Source organism: Arvicola amphibius, chromosome 2, assembly GCF_903992535.2.
Source record: "Arvicola amphibius chromosome 2, mArvAmp1.2, whole genome shotgun sequence".
NCBI lineage: Eukaryota > Metazoa > Chordata > Mammalia > Rodentia > Cricetidae > Arvicola > Arvicola amphibius.
Window position 1 is genome coordinate 180319021 of NC_052048.2, and position 22241 is coordinate 180341261.

The window sequence follows — 22241 nt, forward strand, 5'->3', positions numbered from 1 at the left end:
CTTCCTTCCTCTGTAGAGGATATTTTGGTCAGCCCATAGTTAACTCAAAGTAAAGTTTGTTGAGGGGTCCTGGCTTTGATCTGGTCTTTGAACAGATACCTTTGAGGTTTGTGACAGTTTGTGGCAGGAAGAACTTGGCCACTCTGTTTTGAGCTGGGTCCCAAGAGCTGTGTTAGGCATAGAATCTGTTTCTAGCACCATCTCTCTTCATCTGAGCCCAAATCAAAATCGCCTTTAGGTGTCTCACCCTGCTTCCCTCAGCCTTGCTCCCTCGTGATGTAGCACTGTTTGCAGGCTACTCTCAGAAGTAACGTGTCAGCCCGGAGCTGGAGCTCAGTCAAAGCCCTGGGTTTGAGCCCCAGTCGGAACTGGGTGTGGTGCTCCATACCTGTAACTGTAGCACTTGGGATATGGGATGCATGAGATGCTGTTTGGAAACAGAACAGACACTAAACTTCCAGGAGGTTCTGAGACTGCGGATAAAGGCATTTATGTAAATGAGAAGAAAACTCTTCATTTCCTGGTTGCACATGCAGAATTAATATCTTGGGGCTAGATAAAATCCGCTGGCTAGATTTATGTCAACTTGCAAACTGTAACCATCTGAGGGATGAGGGAACCCAGGTGGAAGAAATGCCTCCATAAGATCTGGCTGTAGGAAAGCCTGTAGGGTATTTTCTTTATTAGTGATCAGTGGGGTAGGGCCCAACCCATTGTGGCTGGGCCATCTCTAGGCTGGTGAGCTTGGGTCCTATAAGAAAGCAGACTGAGCAAACCTTGATGAGCACACCAGTAAGCAGCACCCCTCTGTGGCCTCTGAATTAACTCTTGCTTTTAGGTTTCTGCCCTGTTTGGGTTCTTGTCCTGACTTCCTTTAGTGATGGACTGCAATGTAGCCCAATAAACCCTTTCCCCCCTAATTTGCCTTTTGGTCTGTTATGGTGTTGGAGCAATAGAAACCCTAGCTAAGACATGAATCTTGGTTTATAAAGCCTCAGGAATCCATGTTAATGTTGGAATTTCTTGAAAACTTTGAGTATTGTAGTTTTATTATTGGGTGATAATTGAAAAACTGTCAAGTTTTCTAACTCATGCCTTTATAGATAGATATGTCTGAACAGAGCCTTTGGTGAGAAGTTCAGTGTGTGGCTTAGGTTAGATAAGAAAAACTTAAGTAGTCCTATAACTTGGAATTAATCAGTCCCCATACTGCCCCCAGTCTTACTTTCCCGTTTAGGGAACAGGATGATTAGAAGACCTGGTGTGTTTTGGGGGGAACATGAAATGAGACAGGACATGAAAGTGCCTTGTACAGGTTGGAACAGATGCTTAATTTTTCATTTCTAGTGTCTGTAGTGTCTTTGGTTAGAAACTTGATTTTTACTAAATTTGAGAGTACTTGCCTGGCATGCCTCCCAAGTGTCCAATTCATTGTACAGTTAATAATTCATAGCTGGAGACCAAATCCAGGACCTTGTGCCTGCGTCCAATTTATAGCTCAAAAGCAAACAGATTCAGAGCTGGTGTCCAAACCCAGGACTCTGCTTGCTAGGCAAATCCCTACCACTGTGCTAAATTCCCAGCCACTATTATGTATCTCATTCAACCTTTTTTTTTTTTTTTTTTTTTTTTTTTTTTTTTTCTGAGACATGTCTTGAGATGATTGTGCACCCTTATAGATCTTTATTTTAAAGATAGAGCTCTATTGCTGTTTTGCCACTTTCAGTAGTGGTGTTGTAGGTTGTTGGTCTGGTGTTTAATGTGCTCACAGAGGTTTTCTATGGGCAGGCTTCAGAGGCTTTTATTACTACTTGGTGGGTTTTTGGCGGTTTGCAGTGGTTAAGTTCTGCTTTTTGTTGCAAACAGTCTGAGTCTGCTGCTGTTTACATTTCGTTAAATGCTTTCAAGCTATGAAATGAGTTACGACCTTGATCCGCAGAGTAGTAGCCTGTCTTTTTAATGTGCTAGGGATTCAGCCTTGAAAACAGTTGGGACTTACAATTTAACACAAAGTATTAAAAGAATACTTTTGTGTTGCGTTTGGTAGTGTTGATATAAAAATTATGCATTTCAAGTTTTTTATGAGAATTTTTTTCTGAATTGTTACTATAACCCTTTCAAAAAGTAAAGTAGGCATAATTCAGAAGATCTTGTTTGTTTTTCATTTAAAACTTAGAGTGCTACTGGCACAGCTCTTACCTTAAAGAGAATAAGAGAGAGTTTATTCTGCATTTTGAGGGCCTGTGGCCTGGGAACACAGATTCAGGTTATCCCAGATTCCATGTTTTAAAGTGGGGGCAGTTTTATAGTTTTATGAAACAAAGTCATAAATCAAGGGACATTTAAAATACATGGTGGGTGCATCAGAGGGAGAGACAGTTAGAACCAGACGAGGGAGGCTTTTCTATAGGCACAAGATGCTATTTGATGAAGTTCTTAGCTTTTGGTTGATGGACATTATAGGTCTGCTAAATCAGTAGATTTTCAAAGGTTTTTATTTATTAGCTACAGGATGTTAGTTCTTACACAGAGGAGGGCAAGGAATGCCTGTTCCAAGGGCTAAAGCTAGCCCAAGACAGGGGGGCATTCAGCCTCTGGATGCACAGCGTTCCAGTCGCTGTATCACTGCACTTTTCTTTGTAGACACCATTTCCTTCCAGGAATTGTTGTTTACATCATTCTATATCCAGATCACCCTGGAAAGCTTGCTAGGAAAGTGTCATCTCAGGCACTGCCTCACCCATATGACACGAATCTGCATTTTTATAACTGTACAGGTGATCTGAAAGCATGATAAAGCTTGAGTATCTCCTCAACATACTTTACTGGGGAAATAAGATACAAGAAGCAAATTCAAATTGTTACCTTTTTAAAAAGTTGAGATAATGATAAAGCTATACTTTTCTTCTTTTTTATTGAATATACTTTTTGAAAAAGAGTATTATTCAGCGTGGAGCGATGACTCAGCAGTTACGAGTACATACTGCTCTTGCAGATGACCACAGTTTTGTTCCCAGCACCCATATTGGGCAGCTCAGACTGCCTGTAACTTTAGCGCCACAGGTATCAGATGCCCCTGGTTTCCATAGGCTCTGCATTCACATATGTAAACACACACATACAATTAAAAAGAAAATGCATCTTCAAAGTTTAAAAAGGCATTGCTGTTGAGATGATCATTTGCATGATAAGATATATGCCAATACAAATCATGCCTAGGATTTTGCTAATGTAGTTGGAGAACAGGGTTGGAACCAGTTTGGGAATAGGTGAGGCCAGATTGGAATGTGGCACTATATCTTGAAGCAGATCAGTAAACCACTGAAATGCAGTATGACATAGCCTTAGGTTAATGGTTCTCAACTTGTGGGTCTTAACCCCTTTGTGGATTGATCGACCTTTTTCACAGGGGTCACATATCAAGTATACTACATATCAGATCGTTATATACATTATGATTGATAACAATAGAAAATTATAGTTATAAAGTACAGTGAAAATGAGGAATTGTATTAAAGAGTCACAGTATTAGGAAGATTGAGAAGCACTACTTTAGATCTTGTCATTTCTCTGAGACACCTGCATTCTAAAGCCTCATGGATGCTTGCATTTAAGAAGCCTACCCTCTAATTTCCAGTGTGTATTTGGTCGCCTAACACCTGTCAGAATCCTGTAAAACACCGCTGTGAGGAGCTCCCCAGGCAGCGAGGACCTCTGTGGACAGCGCTTTCTGAGAGATTCTGGACTTTATAAGAAACTGGGAAAGAGGTGGAGGACTTTGTCAGCCTTAAGCTTAGTTTTATGAGTGAATTGGGTGATTTTACTTAATTTTAGATAATGGCCTTCTTTGTTGTCTAAGCAATTTATAGTTTTTGGTCTCCAGTACTGTTGTGCATACCTGAGTTAATTGCACTATTGACGCAGTGTGTGCACATTGTGTTGGGTGTACTAATTGGCTCTCAGTGCTGTCTGAAGCCGGACAGTAGTTTTCAACTGACTTTAAAGCAGACAATGTTTGTTTACTATCACTTGAAGTTGTACAAGTCTCTCTGTACAGTTAAGGGATGCTCTTATGCATGAAAAAACTTTTTCAGAGGGACTTGTCATTGTGAATTGCTATCAGGATGGGATTATCCTGTATTTCATAGGCTCTAATAAGCCATAATTAAGAATCAAGGCATCACAATGTGTAATTGAATAGAATAAAATCCGATTTGAAAGCGAGGTGCCGATTTCTGCTTTGAGTAAAGTGTATCTGTGTGATTATGTAGTGATACACATCTCTAGCATCTCTTTAATGTGTGATCCTTTATTCAATCTCAGATTCACGATGAGGACCTCTTATTTTGATAACTCCCTGGAAGCAGTTACAAATGACTCACCATCTACAAAGTGTAGCAGTGGGTCCTGCTTTGCATAATCAGCTTGGAACTCTGACTGAGCTGTGTAGTGTTTGTTTTCTTTCTCTTCCTCATGGGTTTGGGTTTCTCTCTACTCCTGCCTAGAGTAGTTTCCCTGCTGGCTGTAGGTATATTTTGTTGTCAGTCATGTATTAGATGGGTTGGTTTCTTCTTTTTGGAAAGAAAATGTGTCTCTAGTACTTTGAATCAAGTGTGGGGTAGAACTTATAATGTAAGGAGCAGTGTGGGAAGAAAACACAACCTTGGAAGGCTCATATCGGCTCTAGACATTTGTAGGATCACTAACAGAAAGGGATATTTACTTCTGAAAAGACCAGTTGTGAAGCACTCAGTTTTCATTTTGTGGAGTAAGACTTGGAAACTAGTCCTCCCTCAAGTTCAGTTCTTGTCTTATGCTCTGGTGTTGGAGAGAAGGGATCCCTGGTGGTGGGGTTGAGGTTCTTTTTATTTTTATTTTTTTTTTCGAGACAAGGTTTCTCTGTAGCTTTGGAGCCTGTCCTAGAACTAGCTCTTGTAGACCAGGCTGTGGATTGAGGTTCTTAATGATAAGAAGCACAGGGACCTTGAGCATCTGGCTGATGTCCTAGGCCCACATGAAGTACTTCTCAGAAAGGGGGTAACCAAGAACACTTGATTCCTATTGTAGATGGTGCTCTGTCATTTGTTGATCAGTGATTTTCGGATTCATGAAGCTGTACTTGTAATTAATTTTTCTTAGTTGCTTGAAGGGATTACCATTAATTGTTTTCTTTCTATATCTGTATCTGTATTATATCCATCCATCTATCTGATTTATTTATTATGTATACAGTGTTCTGTCTGCATGTTTGCGTGCATGCCAAAAGAGGGCATCAGATCCATTATAGATGGTTGTGAGTCATTGTGTGGTTGCTGGAAATTGAACTCAGGGCCCTTGGAAGAGCAGCCAGTGCTCTTAACCTCTGAGCCATCTCTCCAGTCCCATTAATTGTTTTCTTAGTCTTTATTATTTGTAGAAGAGAGGCCAGTGTAGGCTAACAAAGACTGTCCTTAGTAGACAGGTAAGCCCCTTATCAGCTTTCAGAACACATGGCTCAGTTCTAGCTCATTCTGAAGGAGTCACCAAAATTTAGGTGTCTTAGCCATCTGTGGCTGTATTGCAGTTAATTCTACATGCACATTTGTCAAGAATTGTGTTGCTTATGTTAATTGATAACATTTGCCTTGAGAATTTAACCAACCAAGTTGAGCCTGGTGGTGTACATTCAATCTGTGGACTTGGGCAGCTAGAGCAGGACATTAGGAATTTTCTGTGTCACCTGAGTTACATAGAGAGACCCTGTCTCAAAACCAAAGCAAACCAAACTGAAGCAAAATCACCATACCTCCCCCGCCCCCCCCACGCAGCTCCAAACCACCAAACACAAGATAAACTAACAGCAAACAGAGAGTGAATGAGAATTAACCAACTGAAATAACATTTGCCTGTGAGTTTTGAGGCAGTGAGTGTAGCTTTCTGTTTAAGCAGCTATCAAAACCACCTATGGTTGGGTGACATAAGCAATAGAAATGTACCCTCTCACCCCTTTGGGTGCCGAGTCCAAGGTCAAAGCACCCTCCGGATGGCTTGTTGGCAAAGCCTCTCTTCTTGTCATATCGGTGGTCACCTCCTTGCTCTGTCCCCATGGGGGCCTTCCCTCTGATTGTGTGGACAGGATTTCCTCCTGTCTCTTGCTTTTCACAAGAACAGCACTTCTAGATGAAGCTTTCCTGATCTTGCTGAACCTCCTCTATTTGCCTTTTGTCTCTAAACCTAGTCCAAGTAGAGAACTGAGATGTCATTATATAAAAAAAGTTTGGTGGGGTTGAGTTTATAACAGATCTAGGTCTCTTTACCACCTTGTTAAAATACCGTAAGCTTCCAGAGTGGGAGCCTGTCATTGGCAAACAGGTACCCTGGAGGCTCAGGCAGGAGTGATTGCTGTTGCATTCACACACTGTCATGCTGTCTTGTGATAGTTACCAGTCTTGTGTCAATACTGATCCTGTGCTCTTCGCCCTCCAGAGAACTGCTAGGTGGTGGTTTCAACTGGGAAGATTTGCTAAGATGGTCTGATTTAGGTCTGATTTACCTAGTTCTAGAACTTCTCTAAATTCTGTTTTAGGATGAGAATGAAAAAAAGTCTATTGTTGGATTATATCCATTGTTTTTCAAAATAGGGAGGCCTGGCTGGGTGGTGGTGGAGCACACCTTTAATACCAGCACTGGGGTGGGGGTGGTGGAGGCAGAGGCAAGCAGATCTCTGTGAGTTCAAGACCAGCGTAGTCTACTTAACTAGTTCCAGGACAGCTAGGGCCGTTGCACAGAGAAACCCTGTCTCTCCCTGCTTCCTGAAATATCTCTTTATCTATTATATATGGAAGCCTGAATTTAGTTTTTTGATTATCCTACTGAAGAGATGTTGATAAAACATTTGTTACTTCGTTTTTAGAAGATTTTTGAGGGCATCTTTCACTATGTTGTAAAATGTATTCCTTGTTTTAAATGAAAATTTGATTTTCCTAAAGGAATCTTTTAGAAAGTGAGAATTAGAACTTTTTGCCTTGGCTGCTTAGAAGCTCAAGGGTGACTAGAAACTCATTTACTATGAACTCTGTGGCCATGTGACTGCTTATATTTTACATTTATATAATGATAGTCTGTATATTTTACTATAGTCTTAGATAAAACATCTCTGATATTTGTTTTTTTTTGAAAGATATGAGATATAATTAAAGTGAAACCAGTGTAAATGTGGTTACTTGCTGTTACCACTAAAACACTGGCTGATAAGTTACCACCACCCCTCAGTAGTGGCTCCAGTGACCACCCAGAGCAAAGCCCACAGATCTGTGTCCAGTCTGCCTCCTAACCTCCTCTCCTGTCACTGCTGCACTAGCAGGCAGCACCCACAAGGATCTCCTTGCCAGAGTTTGAACAGTTTGAATTCGTTCTCCCGCATGGCCCATGCATCTTCTAGAACAGCTTCCCCACAGAGGGTGTCTTTACAGAGGTGTGATTCACATCCCTCCTTTTTGTACCCTTGCTGGAAGAGGCCATTTTTGTATCTGCTGTACCACAGCTCCTGCCTCCTGCACTTCCCTCCCTACCTACTTTATGGTCTGCCCCTCCATACTGAAATCTTAGCTTCTTGAGGAGGGCTAGATTAGTTACTGCTGTGTGTCTAGCCACTTAGAACTACCTGGTAAGTAATGGTGCTTAGTGAATGCTGTTGAACGAATCAGTGAATTGGGCAGGGCCACCGGAGCTGTTGCATTCCTTCCAGGGCTTTATGAGCATGCATGATCTCCAGTGAGACCATTGCATTGCATTCGTCCCAGGCAGAGAGCTGTCCTGTATGACTTGCCACATCCTGCATCTTGCTACTGCTCATTATGTAGCCTTTTACTAAACGTTTAATGTGCTAGACACTGTGAGAATCTAGAGAAAAGATCTGATATGTTTTTGTAATAGATCCAAAGGAACATTGGGGTGGGGAGGTTTGAGGGGATTTGAGCTAACAATGTTGGGATTCATAGATTTATTTTGGTTCTGATGCTGTGAGTCCACATTTCATCATACTTCTTCAGTCCTTAAAACATGCTGGAGATGTAGGTGTTCTTACTCTAATGCCTGTTTTATAAGGAAAAGCACCCAGAGACGTTGAGGCCCTAACTGGGGCTACAGAGTTTTTTTTGTTTGTTTGTTTTTGTTTTTTTTTTCTTTTTTTAGAATTTCTGTTTTTTTTTTTTGTCTTACATAGAATTTCTGTTTTTTTCCCTTTTTTTTTTTTTTTAAATTTCCGCCGGGCGGTGGTGGCGCACGCCTTTAATCCCAGCACTCGGGAGGCAGAGGCAGGCGGATCTCTGTGAGTTCGAGACCAGCCTGGTCTACAAGAGCTAGTTCCAGGACAGGCTCCAAAGCCACAGAGAAATCCTGTCTCGAAAAACCAAAAAAAAAAAAAAAAAAAAAAATTTCCAACTCCTCCCCTCCTTTCATTTCCCTTCCCCTTCCCCCTCCTCCAGTCCAAAGAGCAGTCAGGGTTCCCTGCCCTATGGGAAGTCCAAGGTCCTCCCTACTCCATCCAGGTCTAGGAAGGTGAGGATCCAAACAGACTAGGCTCCCACAAAGCCAGTCCATGCAGTAGAATCAAAACCCAGTGCCATTGTCCTTGGCTTCTCAGTCAGCCCTTATTGTCAGTCACATTTAGAGAGTCCAGTTTGATCACATGCTCCATCAGTCCCCGTCCAGCTGGCCTTGGTGAGCTCCCATTAGATCAGCCCCACCATCTTGGTGGGTGGGTGCACCCCTCGCAGTCCTGACTTCCTTGCTCATGTTCTCCCTCCTTCTCCTCATTTGGACCTTGGGAACTCAGTCCAGTGCTCCAATGTGGGTCTCTGTCTCTATCTCCATCCATCGCCAGATGAAGGTTCTATGGTGATATGCAAGATATTCATCAGTGTGGCTATAGTATAGGGCCAGTTCAGGCGCCCTCTCCTCAGCTGCCCAAGGAACAAGCTGGGGACATCTCCTTGGACACCTGGGAATCCCTCTAGAGTCAAGTCTCTTGCCAACCCTAAAAAAATAAAATAAAATTATGAATTCCACAGCTACACTAACATGCATGTCCTAGATGTAGACAAATAGAGGGGGAATTAATTTTAAATTTCTGGTGCCTGGTGAATTCAGAATAAACCCAAACCTTCTTTTATAGGAAAAATAAAGAATTTCTGTTTCTTTCCTTTTCTTTTTGAGACAGGCTTTCTCTGTGTGACAGTGCTGACTGTTCTGGAACTCGCTCTGTAGACCAGGTTGGCCTTGACCAGGGCCTCACTGTAGCTCAGGCTGACTTCAAAGTCATGCTCCTGCCTTAGTCTTTAAGTGTCTGGAATTAGAAGACAGTGCTGGCTTGCCCCACTGCAAAGCTCTATTTGAGTTTGCAGTTTTACTTTTGAAAACAACTATTTATTGGATTTTATGAGGATACTTCTTATGATTTTGTTTTCTTACTTTGTTTTTGAGATGGTCTCAAATAACCCAGGGTGGCTACAACTTCTCTTTGTAAATGTGGTTGGCTTCAACTCCTGATCTTCCTGCCTCTACTTCACTAAGTGTTGAGATTACCATACCTAGCTCAGTTTATAAACTTGCATGTTATACATTTATTTTTTATTTTTAGACCATCTCTTTCTATGTAGCCCTGGCTGTCCTGGACCTGTCTATGTAGATCAAGATGGCCTTGAACTCACAAAGATTACCCTACCTCTGCCTTCTGAGTGCTGGGAGTAAGGGCGTGCATCGCTACACCTGACTAATATATTCAACTTTTTGTGTAGATAAGTAGTATGGGGAAAGAAAAGTGAACTTTTTTATGCACTGGTGTGGACTGAATCCAGGACCCTGCACATGCTGGGCAAGTGCTGTCCCACCAGGTCCTGCAACCCCCAAATGCCTCAATGTGACATACCTGCTGAGTGTCCTAAGAAGGGCTTGGTGTATTCCTGGCAGCAGTCTGGATTTGGTTGTTTTCTTCTTATATTCTTTTCCTCTGTTTTTGATCAAAAGTTCTAGCTTCGGTGAGTGATGGGCTGTCTTGGTGAGCAACCAGATTTTCATAGGTACGCTTTCCCCTGATTGCACATCCATTGATCTTTTAAAGCCACGGCATTGACTTTTATACTCTTGTTCCGTCTGGACTCCATTACTCTATTAAAAAGTCCAAATTGAGAGCAGGATTGCTCCATAGAAGGGATTGCTGACCGTGAGTGCTTATTTTTCTTTTACAACATTTGACTGGAGCTACTATTAAAAATAAAAGAAAAGAAATGAATGAATTTTCAGTCTCTGTATCTTTATCCCATGTTTTAATGCTTGTATGTGGGACTCATTGGGAGCTGGTGGCTTGTGAATCCACTGGCACCATCTACCATCCTTGTTCCTGCTAGAAAGATTTGGTGGACCTTTAGCCTGGTAGGTGAACACATTCCTTCCTGGGGATTAATTAGTCTTGGTTAGAGATGTAATTCATCATGTAAAATACCAGAGCTGTCTTAGTGAGAAATTCTTAGTGCTTTAGTAATGTCTCTGTGTCCAGTTTCACTGCAAACTAGTTTATCCCTTTGTGTTCCAGTGTGAACTCCACAGCAGTTTGTAAATCATAATCAAGATTTACATGAAGTAGGGGCAAAATCTAAAATCTAAAGAGTGGTTGTGTAATTTGAATGCTTCTTGGAGTGTCAATTTTACATTATTGTCCTTTGCTTCTGCCTATTTATTTCTGTTCTTTTTTTTTTTTTTTTAACCTTTTTGTCAGGTCCAGCAGCATTTCTTAAAAAGAAAAGAACTGGGTGGTGGTGACACACACCTTTAATCCCAGCACCTAGGGAACAGAGGCAGGCGGATCTCTGCATTCATGGCCAGCCTGCTCTACAGAGTGAGTTAGCCAGAGAAATTTTGTCCTGAAAAATACCAAACCAAACCAAAACAACCAGTGGTGGCTCACGCCTTTAATCCTAGCACCCACGTGGCAGAGACAAGCAGATCCCCGTGAGTTCTAGGGCACTCTGTGGAGAATGAGTTCCAGGATAGCCAGAAATGCACAGGAAAACTGTTTCGAACCCTCTCTCCTCCTTGTCCCTTCTCCTCCTGCCCCCTTCAAAGAGAAACCTGTAGGTTCTCATGTTCATCTTTTCATCTTTTTCTTACATTAAAGGTGTGTGTCATCACTACCCAGCTCTCTCTCTGTCTCTCTCTGTCTCTCTCTCTCTCTCTCTCTCTTTCTTCTACGTGAGCTGTCACACGATTAGGGTGAAATTCTCAGTTTGTGATTGAGGCAGGAAAAATAGCAACTCATTATGTGCTTACGATGTGACCACTGCATTGCTTCTGTTTGTACCTCAGGCTTCACATTTATCTCCTTCCCCATGTGCTGGACACAGGGCAATGGCTGATGTGTCCATTTCTGGGCTTAGTATTGACATTTCACACATGAAATATGTCTCAACAGCACCGACTGTCCACCAGATCATAGATCATTTTTTCACTAAAACTGCATTGTAGTTCCAGGTGTGGTGGTGCTTGTGCGTTAACACTTGGGAGGCAGAGGCAGGAAGATCATAGAAGTCAGCGTTGAAGGCTGCAGTGATTGGTGGGTCAGTTTGATCTGCATAGCAAGCCACTGTCTTAGGAAATGAAAATAAAAAACACCCTCAAAACAAAGATAAAAACTGCTCCAAACCAAAACCTGAGAAAAATGTTTAGAATAATTTGCCTATTTTGTGATATATAATACCTCTTTCTGTTTGGAAGTAGGCTTCAAAGCCCCACACCTTTTCACATTGACACGGCGGCATATGCAGACTTCCACACTATGAAACCGGGTAGTAGGTGTGCTGGAATAAGGAGCTCAACCTAGGTAGTTAGAGTTCAGAGACAGATTTAAATACTCTGCAGTTGTTTAAAACCTGCTCTATAAACAGACCTACTTGGGTTTTCAATCCTTCTAGGATCTCTTATTCTTATTGTGTGAGGGGGCAAATTAATCTCTTCAAAGCTCGGCTGCTTCTAGTGTGGAAAGGGGCAGAAAATAACGACAGGCTCCTCCAGCAGGAGTGGGCATGTGTTCCATACAGTGCTGAGTAAAGCTGGTTTCTGGCATGTGTTAGCCTCTTTAAATTTTAGAGGTCTTTATTATTTTCATTATCTTACTGCCTTTTTCTTCACTAATTAAAAAAATTACTGTAACAGTTTGTATTTTTAGAGTTTTAGAATATGTGTTTGACTAAAGACAAACTGTCATTCATCCCAGGTTCCATCAAAATGAAGAGGATGAACTTTTAGTGTGAGTCAAACTTGGCACAGGATATTTCCTATATAAATATTTCCTCTGGAAATGAAAATAGGAGAAAAGATCCCCTGTGGACTCAATTTACTCCTAATCTTCGTTTTAGTAACCCTTTCTCTTTCCTAAGTAACTCCTAATGATCCAGTAATGCATTACAGTGACAGATCATGCCGGAGAAGGTGTCCTCCCTGGGCCTGACATTTTCCTTAATGGTAATTCTGACTAGTTAAGGTAAACAGTGTGAGATGTTTGGCATGTTTCCTTCCACAAATGGCAGTGTGTATGTGAGGAGGAAGGAAAATGTGGAAAGCATTGTGAAAATGGCAGGCTCATGCTGTGTAGCACTGCGGAAGGGATTGAGTAAAATATCCAGAAACTCTTACCAATGGGACAGTTGATAAATTGAAGGCATTTCTTGATTGTTCTTTAGATTAACATCCTGGAAGCTTTCAGATTTAAAGAGCAAAGTTATATATCATAAAAACAACAGAGAGACATACTCGGAACTGGATAGCGAAGGTGATTTTTGTGGCTCTCCCTTTAAGACTAAGTTGATTTACTTTAGTAGTTAAATACTTGTGTGCTCTCTACCTGAAAACAGCCTTGGAAATTGTCTGTCTTAGGATCACGAGTTTAAAGATGAGGAAATAGGGTCTGGCTTGGTACTGCCCTTCATAGCTCCCAGTACTGTTTCATTTCATGCAACACTTGATCTCTTGGCATCCCTAACACATTTACAGAAGTCATTGTGGAAGGTACATTGAAGTCACAGACAGGCCTCCTGAATTCCCCTCTAAATTGAAAAAGAAGTTTTATATATTGTGTGGCTCATGAATTAAGACCCCTTGCTCTGAGTGACAGTTTGGAGAAGACTGTTGTACAGTATTTTGCTCAAAAGTATCTGGAAGTGGGTATGTGATTGATTTGCTGACAGACCATCTCTGAAAGCAGTTCTAATGATGGACTTATAATTGATTGCATCCATCATTGAGAACCTAAAATACCCCCTCCCTAAATTAAAAAAGATAAATGAAATAAACTAGGCTGAATGTATAAGCTGACAAATCTGAGGGAATTTAATGAAATTCTAAATTACCACAGGGAGCAGATAAGAGAAAAAGGTTTCTTTATTATAATACTAAATTAAAAAAAATTATCCAAGAAAGATAATGGAGGAAACAAAGATCTGTGGCCCATGTATCAAACTGAGTTATTGAAAGATTTTTAATAACTGTACCTATCTCATTGTCTGGTTATTGTTGATTCCTATCAATCTTGTTGGTGCTGTTTGAAGAATAGTGAATTCAGGCACTGTCTTGTAGTGCAGCTTAGGTTATTGCTGTTGTGACAGATTTTAGAATTAACATGACTTTATCCCTTTTACAATTTTAGGCCATCCACATGAACTCTTTAGAAGGTGGTTCCTTAGTGAGACAAATTTTATCCCTTAGTACACTTCAGCCACATGTGAAAGAAGGCCATCCAGAGTGATTAAACAATGATATTTATTGTCTCCCCTAACAAGAAGTCTTGAGGAGAGGGCAGCTTCAGGGATGACTCCTTCATGAGGCCCATGACACAGCTGCAGTAACATTTACCTTGCCTTTTGCTTCCACAGATGACAGAGTGTCTGAGAATCTCAGTTCTATGTGTCAGTGTCCTGGACTGGAGAAGGGACCTTTCTTTAGATGTTCTGTAGGTTTTATTAGTCAAAATTGTAAGAAGAATGGACCTGTTAGGGATTACCATGATTCTTACCAATCAAGAACTACCCAGCTCCCCTCCATGTCCATGCCCACCTGCTGTCAATCAAGAACTACCCAGCTCCCTTCTATGTCCATGCTCACCTGCTGTCTGATTAAAATAATTTCGGGGGTCAAGAGAATAGATGAAGAACGGACTCTGGCTAGACATCCTGTGCATGTACTTAGGTGGGTGTTGGAATGAACTTTGAAGGTCATTTTATATTTTCTGGTAACTCTCATCATTTCCTTGTTTGTAGTATGAATGTACTAGTGTATTGACTGGATACTGTTCTTCAGATTGTTGCTTTGAAGTTTGAGACAGCTTTATAATTTCTGTTTTCACCAGGACTCTGTCTACCAGCGATGATGTTGAAGACAGAGAAAATGAGAAAGGTCGCCTTGAAGAAGCCTATGAGAAGTGCGACCGTGACCTGGATGAATTGATCGTTCAACACTACACAGAATTGACAACAGCCATTCGCACTTACCAGAGCATCACGGAGCGCATCACTAACTCGCGGAATAAAATCAAGCAGGTGAACCTCCTTTCTTCCTGTCTGGCAGTGGTCACCTTCCCTTACAGGTGTGGTTTAGAGCAGTGCCACAGTAGTGTCTAATGGTCCTTGACCATAAAGACTGTTTCTGGAAGTTTGAAAGCTATTGTTTTCTGGGTACCTTGCCTTTAGTGTCTAAAGGACAAAGTGAGTTTCTAAGAGATGCTTTTATATTTGGCCAAAGGGCTGGTCTGCTGAAAGAAAGAAAGAAAGAAAGAAAGAAAGAAAGAAAGAAAGAAAGAAAGAAAGGCTACATATCATCACATCATTTTTGTAGTTCTTAGCTATGTATTTTTATTTTTTTAGTGTGTGTGGGGTATGCATGCATGCACATATCTGTATATGCATGATTGCTTCTGTTATCTCAACAGATTTAAAATGTGAACTCTGGACTCCCTGACTAAAGACTTTACTGGCATTTTAAATTATCCCTCAGTATTTTTCAAGTAGTGCCTTTCACCTTTAAAAAATAAGCATGAGACATTGCAGAACATGTCAGATTCTGAGAGGGCTAGAGATCTCTGCTATATAATGTTGGGGTGAGGCATGCAGAGCAACATGCTTGGTTTCCTTTTTGCCACTGCCTCTCAAGCATCTCTGGTCAGTTATCCCCTCTGCAGACTGTGGTTTGGGATTTGCTTTCCGGGCTGTGAGATGTAGAGGACTCCCTAGCTGCTTCGTGCCCAGGAATAGCTGTGCTGATGGCATTCTTTCACTCTTTCTTGTCCTCCAGACCTTTTATTATCATTTTGTAAGCAGTGTATATATTAGAATTTGCAGACATTATGGTTGTGAGATTCAGCCTCTAATCTTAGAGTCCAGCTCTGGAACCAGTAAGCTTTTAGTCTTTTCTGAGGCGATCTCTTTGCATTTTAAAAATAACCTGCCGATTTTGAAAGGAATACCATAACTCTCAATCTTTAGATGTGGTAGTTTCCTCCTGTGGATTTATCTGTGATACTGGATGACGCTGTAGATGAGTTGCTCTTACGTAAAACAAACTCTAGTCCATTTTGACACAGTATAGTAAGCTCAAGAGAGGCCAGGAAATGAATGTCTAGCACTGCTGACCTGACTTTCCTTGGGTAATCACAGGAAGGTTGAGGGGGCCTCCGGTTAGTTTGGCTGACTGGAAGGATTTTGTCCTAATCTCCAGGGAGGAGTCAGCAGTCATTACTCTGTTTCTGACACTCAGCATCCAGACAGTAGCATCATTGCTGCCAACAGAATGTGTCTGCTTGGTCTTGGTGCTGAAAACAAGGGCCTCATCTTGAGGGTCTTACATTTGTTCTAGAAGCGACACTATTCGATTTACCATTCTTAATTTCAGTATACTAAAGTCAGAGTGAAAGAAATAAAACAAAAGGAGCCTTTGTTATACCAGTTTGCCAGGAGAGTAAATGTCACCTGATTCAGTGTTAGGAATTAGTGCCAGTATTTGGACAAGAAGTGCAGGATGGAAAGCTGTGCAAAAAACACCTTAATAATTGATTAATAAGCAAAGAAAAATGCTGGAAAATGAAAGTGAATTTGTATTCTATATTTTGATAATTTGTACCATAAGCGGCTATTTCTTTTAATCACCAAAGAAGCAGTAATGTTTGCCCCACTCATCTTTCCATGTCATTTTTCCCTGCACTTCAGGTTATATATCAAGTGCAGGTATATATTTGTCTCAGGTGAAAATGTGGACGAGTCAGCTATCATCAGGCTGCGTTATTCTAGAGACACACGGGAAGTTGAGAATACTCAGCTCTTATGTGAACTTCCTTTTCTGTTCTCTAGCAAAGGAATATAAAGACAATTGAGTCCATTAATATTTCCCTTGAGTACCAGCCATTCTCTTGGTTCTGTTTCAGGTGCTGGTGGATATAAAAGTGGAAGACACCAATCCCTGTCTTCATGGAGCTTACATGAGGATAGGGTAGAACAAAAGCAACAGAGAGATTATTCCAGCTTTTGTTTAGTCTCTTTATCTTGAGTGTCTGCCTTGTGCAGAGATTGTTGTTCTAGGCTCTGGAGTGTAGAAGTGAAATATTTCTGTCTAGAGAGTTTAAGTTTTAGTTTACATTCTCGTCAGAATAAACAGACCACATGGTAATAAAAGAAAAGAAAAAAGCAAGCAAGTACATGATTAGGGATTTGCTCTTTTAACAAGCTTGGTCAGGGAAAGCTAATATCTGAAGAGGATGAGGAGAGTCTGTAAGGAGACCTTGAGGAAGGAGGGATAGCGGGTGCCATGATCCTGAGACAGTAAAGGACTGGTAAGGTGACAGCACAGTGAGGAGCCAGGAAAGTGACGGGAGACAAATGAAAGAACTGGTGTGTGAGGTGTGGCAGTCGTAGGGTATGGCAGGTCATCGGAAGAACTCCGATTTTAATGAATGTACTGATGTACACTTGGCTCATGTGTCTGATGATTTTGCAATGTGTACTATGCTTAATTTTAGCCTTTTAGAAGTGGTAAGGTTTTAAACATAGGAACAACATAATGTGACTGACATTTAAAGACATACTGTACCTGATGATGTAGGAATATATTTTAAGTCAGATAAAAATGTGTTCTTTTTTTAATTGCTTCTGTTGAGCTATTTATTTTTCTTCACTCCCTTCCTTTCCTCCCCACTCCCCTTCTACCCTCTCCCATGATCCCCACAGTCTCAGTTTACTCAGGAAATCTTGTCTTTTTTGACTTTCTGTGTAGATTAGATCCATGTATGTTTCTCTTAGGGTCCTAATTGTTGTCTAGGTTCTCTAGGATTGTGAATTGTAGGCTGGTTTTTCTTTAATTTATATCTAAAAGCCACTTATGAGTGAATACATATGATATTTGTCTTTGTGGGTTTGGGTTACCTCACTCAATATGATGTTTTCTAGATCATCCATTTGCCTGCAAATTTCAAGATGTCATTTTTTTTCTTCCTCTGTGTTTTACTCCATTGTGTAAGTGCACCACATTTTCTATGTCTGTTCTTTGGTCAAGGGGCATTTAGGTTGCTTTTAAGGTTCTGGCTATGACAAATAATGCTGCTATGAACATTGTCTAGCATATGTCCTTGTGTTATGATTGAGCATCCTTTGGGTATATACCCAAAAGTGGTATTGCTGGGTATTGAGGAAGATTGTTTCCTAATTTTCTGAGAAATCACCATATGGATATCCAAAGGGTCTGTACCAGCTTGCACTCCCACCAGCAATGCAGGAGTGTTCCCTTTACCCCACAATCTCTCCAGAATAAGTTGTCATCAGTGTTTTTGGTCTTGGCCATTCTTACAGGTGTAAGATGGAATCTCAGAGTTGTTTTGATTTGCATTTGTCTGTTGACTAAGGATGTTGAGCATTTCCTTAAGTGTCTTTTAGCTGTTTTAGATTCATCTGTTGAGAGTTCTCTGTTTAGGTCTATACTCCATTTTTTTTTTATTGGATTATGTGATCCAATTTCTTGAGTTCTTTGTATATTTGGAGATCAGCCCTTTGTCCGATGTGGGTTTGATGAAGATATTTTCCCATTCTGAAGGCTGTTGTTTTGTCTTGTTTACCGTGTCGTTTGCTTTACAGAAGTTTCTCAGTTTCAGGAGGTTTCATTTATTAATCGTTTCTCTCAGTGTCTGTGCTTTTGGGTTATATTGAGGAAGTGGTCTCTGTGCCTATGAGTTCAAGTGTATTTCCTACTTTCTCTTCTATGAGGTTCAGTGGTTTCAGTGCAGATTTCTTCAAACATATTAAATAGTTTGTCTGATGTCTATCATAGAAGGGTAGGAAGAGGAGAACATAACATACACTTAGCTTTCTTGTATATGGACACAACATTTTACTTGTTATTGGATGTTTTCTTGGTATTAGATCCGATACTAAAAACCCTCTTTTCTTTACTATAACTAGAAATAACTATGAATAATTACTCAAGTGATATTGTTAGGGGCCCCATTATTTAGGAATGAAACATTTATTACTTAACATTTACCCAAAATGACTTTTGACTTTTATATGAGAGTATATCTTGAAAGGTAGAATTAGGATGAAGAATAGCCTTAATTAATACAAAGAACGTCTTAGGAGAACAGTGTCGTGTTTGCAAGATGTTATTTACAGCCTAAATGTTAGTGAAAATTCTTAACGTTTGTATGAAAAAGGAAAGAAAGCCTCAAGTTTCCAGGAATGGGCATGCTAAACAATCGCCTGTAACAAAAGCTGTAATTTAAATGCAGAACAGTAGTCTTAAGTAGTTGTAGGAACCACAAGGTAGTCTTTCCTTAAAGTTCAAGGGTTTCTTGATCTGTCTGCATCTAGCAGCTAAAAAGGAATAAATTGCCCTTGGAATGAATAGTGGGGAGGTTTTCTGATAATTTAAACCTGAGAATGGAAGTTAAAACAGACTAAAGGGGAATCATGGAAAATGAAAATGTGAGGGTAGTTTAAACATGACTGTCGTTTCTCAAGTTTATTCTTTCTGTGAACTTTTTATAAATTCTGTGGGACAGACTCGGGCCCTTCTCACAGGTACATGCATATGCAGACACTTAGATGTAGATTTACTTCCACTGCCACAAAAGGGAAAGAACAGTGTTTTGTGTTTTTAAACTAAGTGATATTGATATATTGATTTTTAGTGACCATTTCCTGCTCCAGAGAGAACTTCTCAGGTTCTTTCTGGCCTGCAGGTGTCCTAAGGTGCTTGCACATGTGCTGTGCTTTATTATGGGGTTAACACACTCAGAGGAATTTTCCTTCCTTATTTCTCTTGATTTGAGTTCAGTACTTTTCTGCTTTTGTGTCTTGAAGATTGTGGCCTTCCTGTGTTTCCCTGGGCAGCCATCTATCAGCCCCTCTTAAGTGTGTCTCTGCTATTTCTCCGTCTCTGCTATTCCTCTTACAAAAGCTGAGGCGGGTTTGTATTTCTTAAAGCGAGAGTTAGTTTTCCTCATTCCTTTGTTTGTTCCAAGGTTGGGTTACAAAAATTACTACTTCTCTGCCACCTGTATCATCTCACATTTCTGTTTTCAATAGCCTCTTGAGCCCTGCTTTTATTTTCTTCTGGTCTCTAATTAGAGTGACTTACAGTTCTGTATATTGAGCCTGAAGTTCTTGGTGCTGCTGAACACATGATTTGGAGCAAATGTCAAGTTACTGTAATGCCGAGGAGGCAAAACATGATGCCATGATTTTAACAACTTGGCTTTCCATGGATTTGTTTATAAATGAAGCAGGGTAATACAAATTTTCGATAGTAATTATCCCTATAAATTAAATGTAACAGGATGACAATATTGTTACCATATTTATAAAAATAGAATATGGATTTGAGAAATAAATGTTTATGTTAGTTTGATACTTTCTTGATAGTCTATGTTTTACATCCCCAATTAAAAGGAACTTGTTTAAATTTATTAATTGACAAATAAAAATTTTGTACATTTATGGATGTACCTTGATATTTTGGAATATGAACACATTGTGGAATGGTGAAGTCAAGTTAATATGTGTATCACCTTACCTAGATACCCTTTCTATGTAAAACTAAGTAAAGCTATTTTCAGTATCTCTTAGTGATTTTAAGGTATAAAACACATTACTATTCACTTCAGTTAGCATGTTGTACAACAGATCTCTTGGGTTTACTCCTTTTATCTAATTAGGAATTTGGACCCTGTGGCTAACATCTCTTCAGTCTCTTCCTCTGATATCTTGTCATTTTCTTTTCTTCTGAGTTTGACTTTTAAAATTGTCATATGTAAGTGAGTTCATGAGGTATTTTCTTTATATGCTTGGCTTCTTTCTCTCAGCATGATGTTTTTCAGCTTCATCCATGTAGTTGCAAATGTCAGGATTTCCTTCCTTTTAGAAGATGTCGTACATTTTTTTAAAAGGATGAATGTTGTGCATATGTGCATTATTATCTTTATTCATTTGTCTGTTGGACACTTACATTGGTTCTGTGTCTAGGCTTTTGTGAGTAACACTGTATGAACACGGTAGTGTAGATATCTCTTTGACATACTGATTTTCTTTCCTTTAGATGTACAGATGTTCCTTGATTTATGGTTGGATTATATCTAAGTACTCCTATCATAATTGAAAATGCCACAAACTAAAAGTACACTTAATATATCTTGTTCATTATCTTCCCAGCTTGGCTGTAGTGCACTGTGTAGCGTCCTTTGTTTCCTCTCCTGATTGTGTGGCTCTCTAGGGGCTGTAGCTTGTTGCTGCTGCCCAGCATTGTTATAGAGTATCATACAGCATAATGCTAACCTGGAAAATGATCACAATTTAAGGGACTGCTCCCACTGAATAGGTTCCACTTTTTTTTTTTTTTTTTTTTTAAATATTTATTTATTTATTATGTATATAATATTCTGTCTGTGTATATGCCTGCAGGCCAGAAGAGGGCACCAGACCCCATTACAGATGGTTGTGAGCCACCATGTGGTTGCTGGGAATTGAACTCAGGACCTTTGGAAGAGCAGGCAATGCTCTTAACCTCTGAGCCATCTCTCCAGCCCAGGTTCCACTTTTTTGTCATTGTGAAGTTGACATCATGAGTTGGAAGCTATCTGAATGGCCAGAAGTGGGATTCTTGGTTCATACTGTTGTTTTATTTATTATTTTAATCAGGAACGTCCACATTCTTTTCTTTCTTTTCTTCTCCCTCTCTCCCTCTGCCCTTCCTCCTTCTGTCTCTCCTTCCCTCCATACCTTCCTTCCTTTTGTACTGTCGTCGTCGTCGTCGTCGTCATCATCATCATCATCATTTTTGTTTGAGACAGCCAGTCTGTCTATGTAGCTGTGCTAGAGCTCATTATTTAGATCACATGGCCTCAGACTCACAGAGATCTGCCTGCCTCTGCCTCCTGAATGCTAGGATTAAAGGTTTGTCCCTTACCCTGGCTTTATATTATTTCCTTTAGTGGTTTATTCCTCATCTTCATTGAAATTTAATTTTCAAGCAGTAATATACATACATTTTGATATTACATGTCAATGAATTTACTCAATGAATTTACTGTTTATATATTTGAATTTGTTACTATTATATCAGCGCATTCACCCCTGCTATGTAGCCTAGGCTAGCTTTAAACTAGGCTATTGTTGTTCAGACTGGCCTCAAACTTAGGCTCCTTCCACTTCAGCTTTCCTAATACTTTGGTTATACAATGTGCACTGCCATGTGTGGCCTTCTGCTTCTTACAGTTAGTTCTCATCCACATGTTGCTGTGTACAACTGCTGATAGACCCACCTGCTGTCACTGGATTAGGCTTGCCTGCTGGGGAACTCATACACATGTCCTTATGACAAATGGCTTCTTTTCTTATCACACAGTTTTGATATTCTCCATGTTTTTCTTTTTTGTGACTGATTGACTCCATTTCCCAGTTTTCATGATTTTCTAATCTAAAGTAAGAGACACAGCATAGTTTGGTGGTATGGTGTATTGAAAGAAAATGGCCTCCAAAGCAAGGCACTTTTAGGAAGTGTGAGCTTATAGGAGGAAGTGTGTCACTGTGGTGGAGGGCTTTGGAACTCCTTTGCTCAAGTTATACCGGGTGAGACTGTTCACTTCTGTTGCCTGCTTGATCAAGATGTAGCTCCTCCTCCACTCTCAGCTCCTTCTCCAGCACCATGTCTGCCGACATGCCACCATGACCTACCGTGATGAT

General features: G+C 40.3%; 1 protein-coding gene across 1 annotated transcript in view; it reads left to right on the forward strand.

Moving 5' to 3' along the window:
* The window catches only part of Exoc4 (exocyst complex component 4), a 722780-nt gene that overhangs the window by 4714 nt on the left and 695825 nt on the right, over window positions 1-22241 (forward strand). The window contains exon 2 of the mRNA XM_038318719.1: window positions 14375-14564. Coding sequence (XP_038174647.1) covers window positions 14375-14564 — 190 coding nt within the window. The remainder of the gene's footprint in view (window positions 1-14374; window positions 14565-22241) is intronic.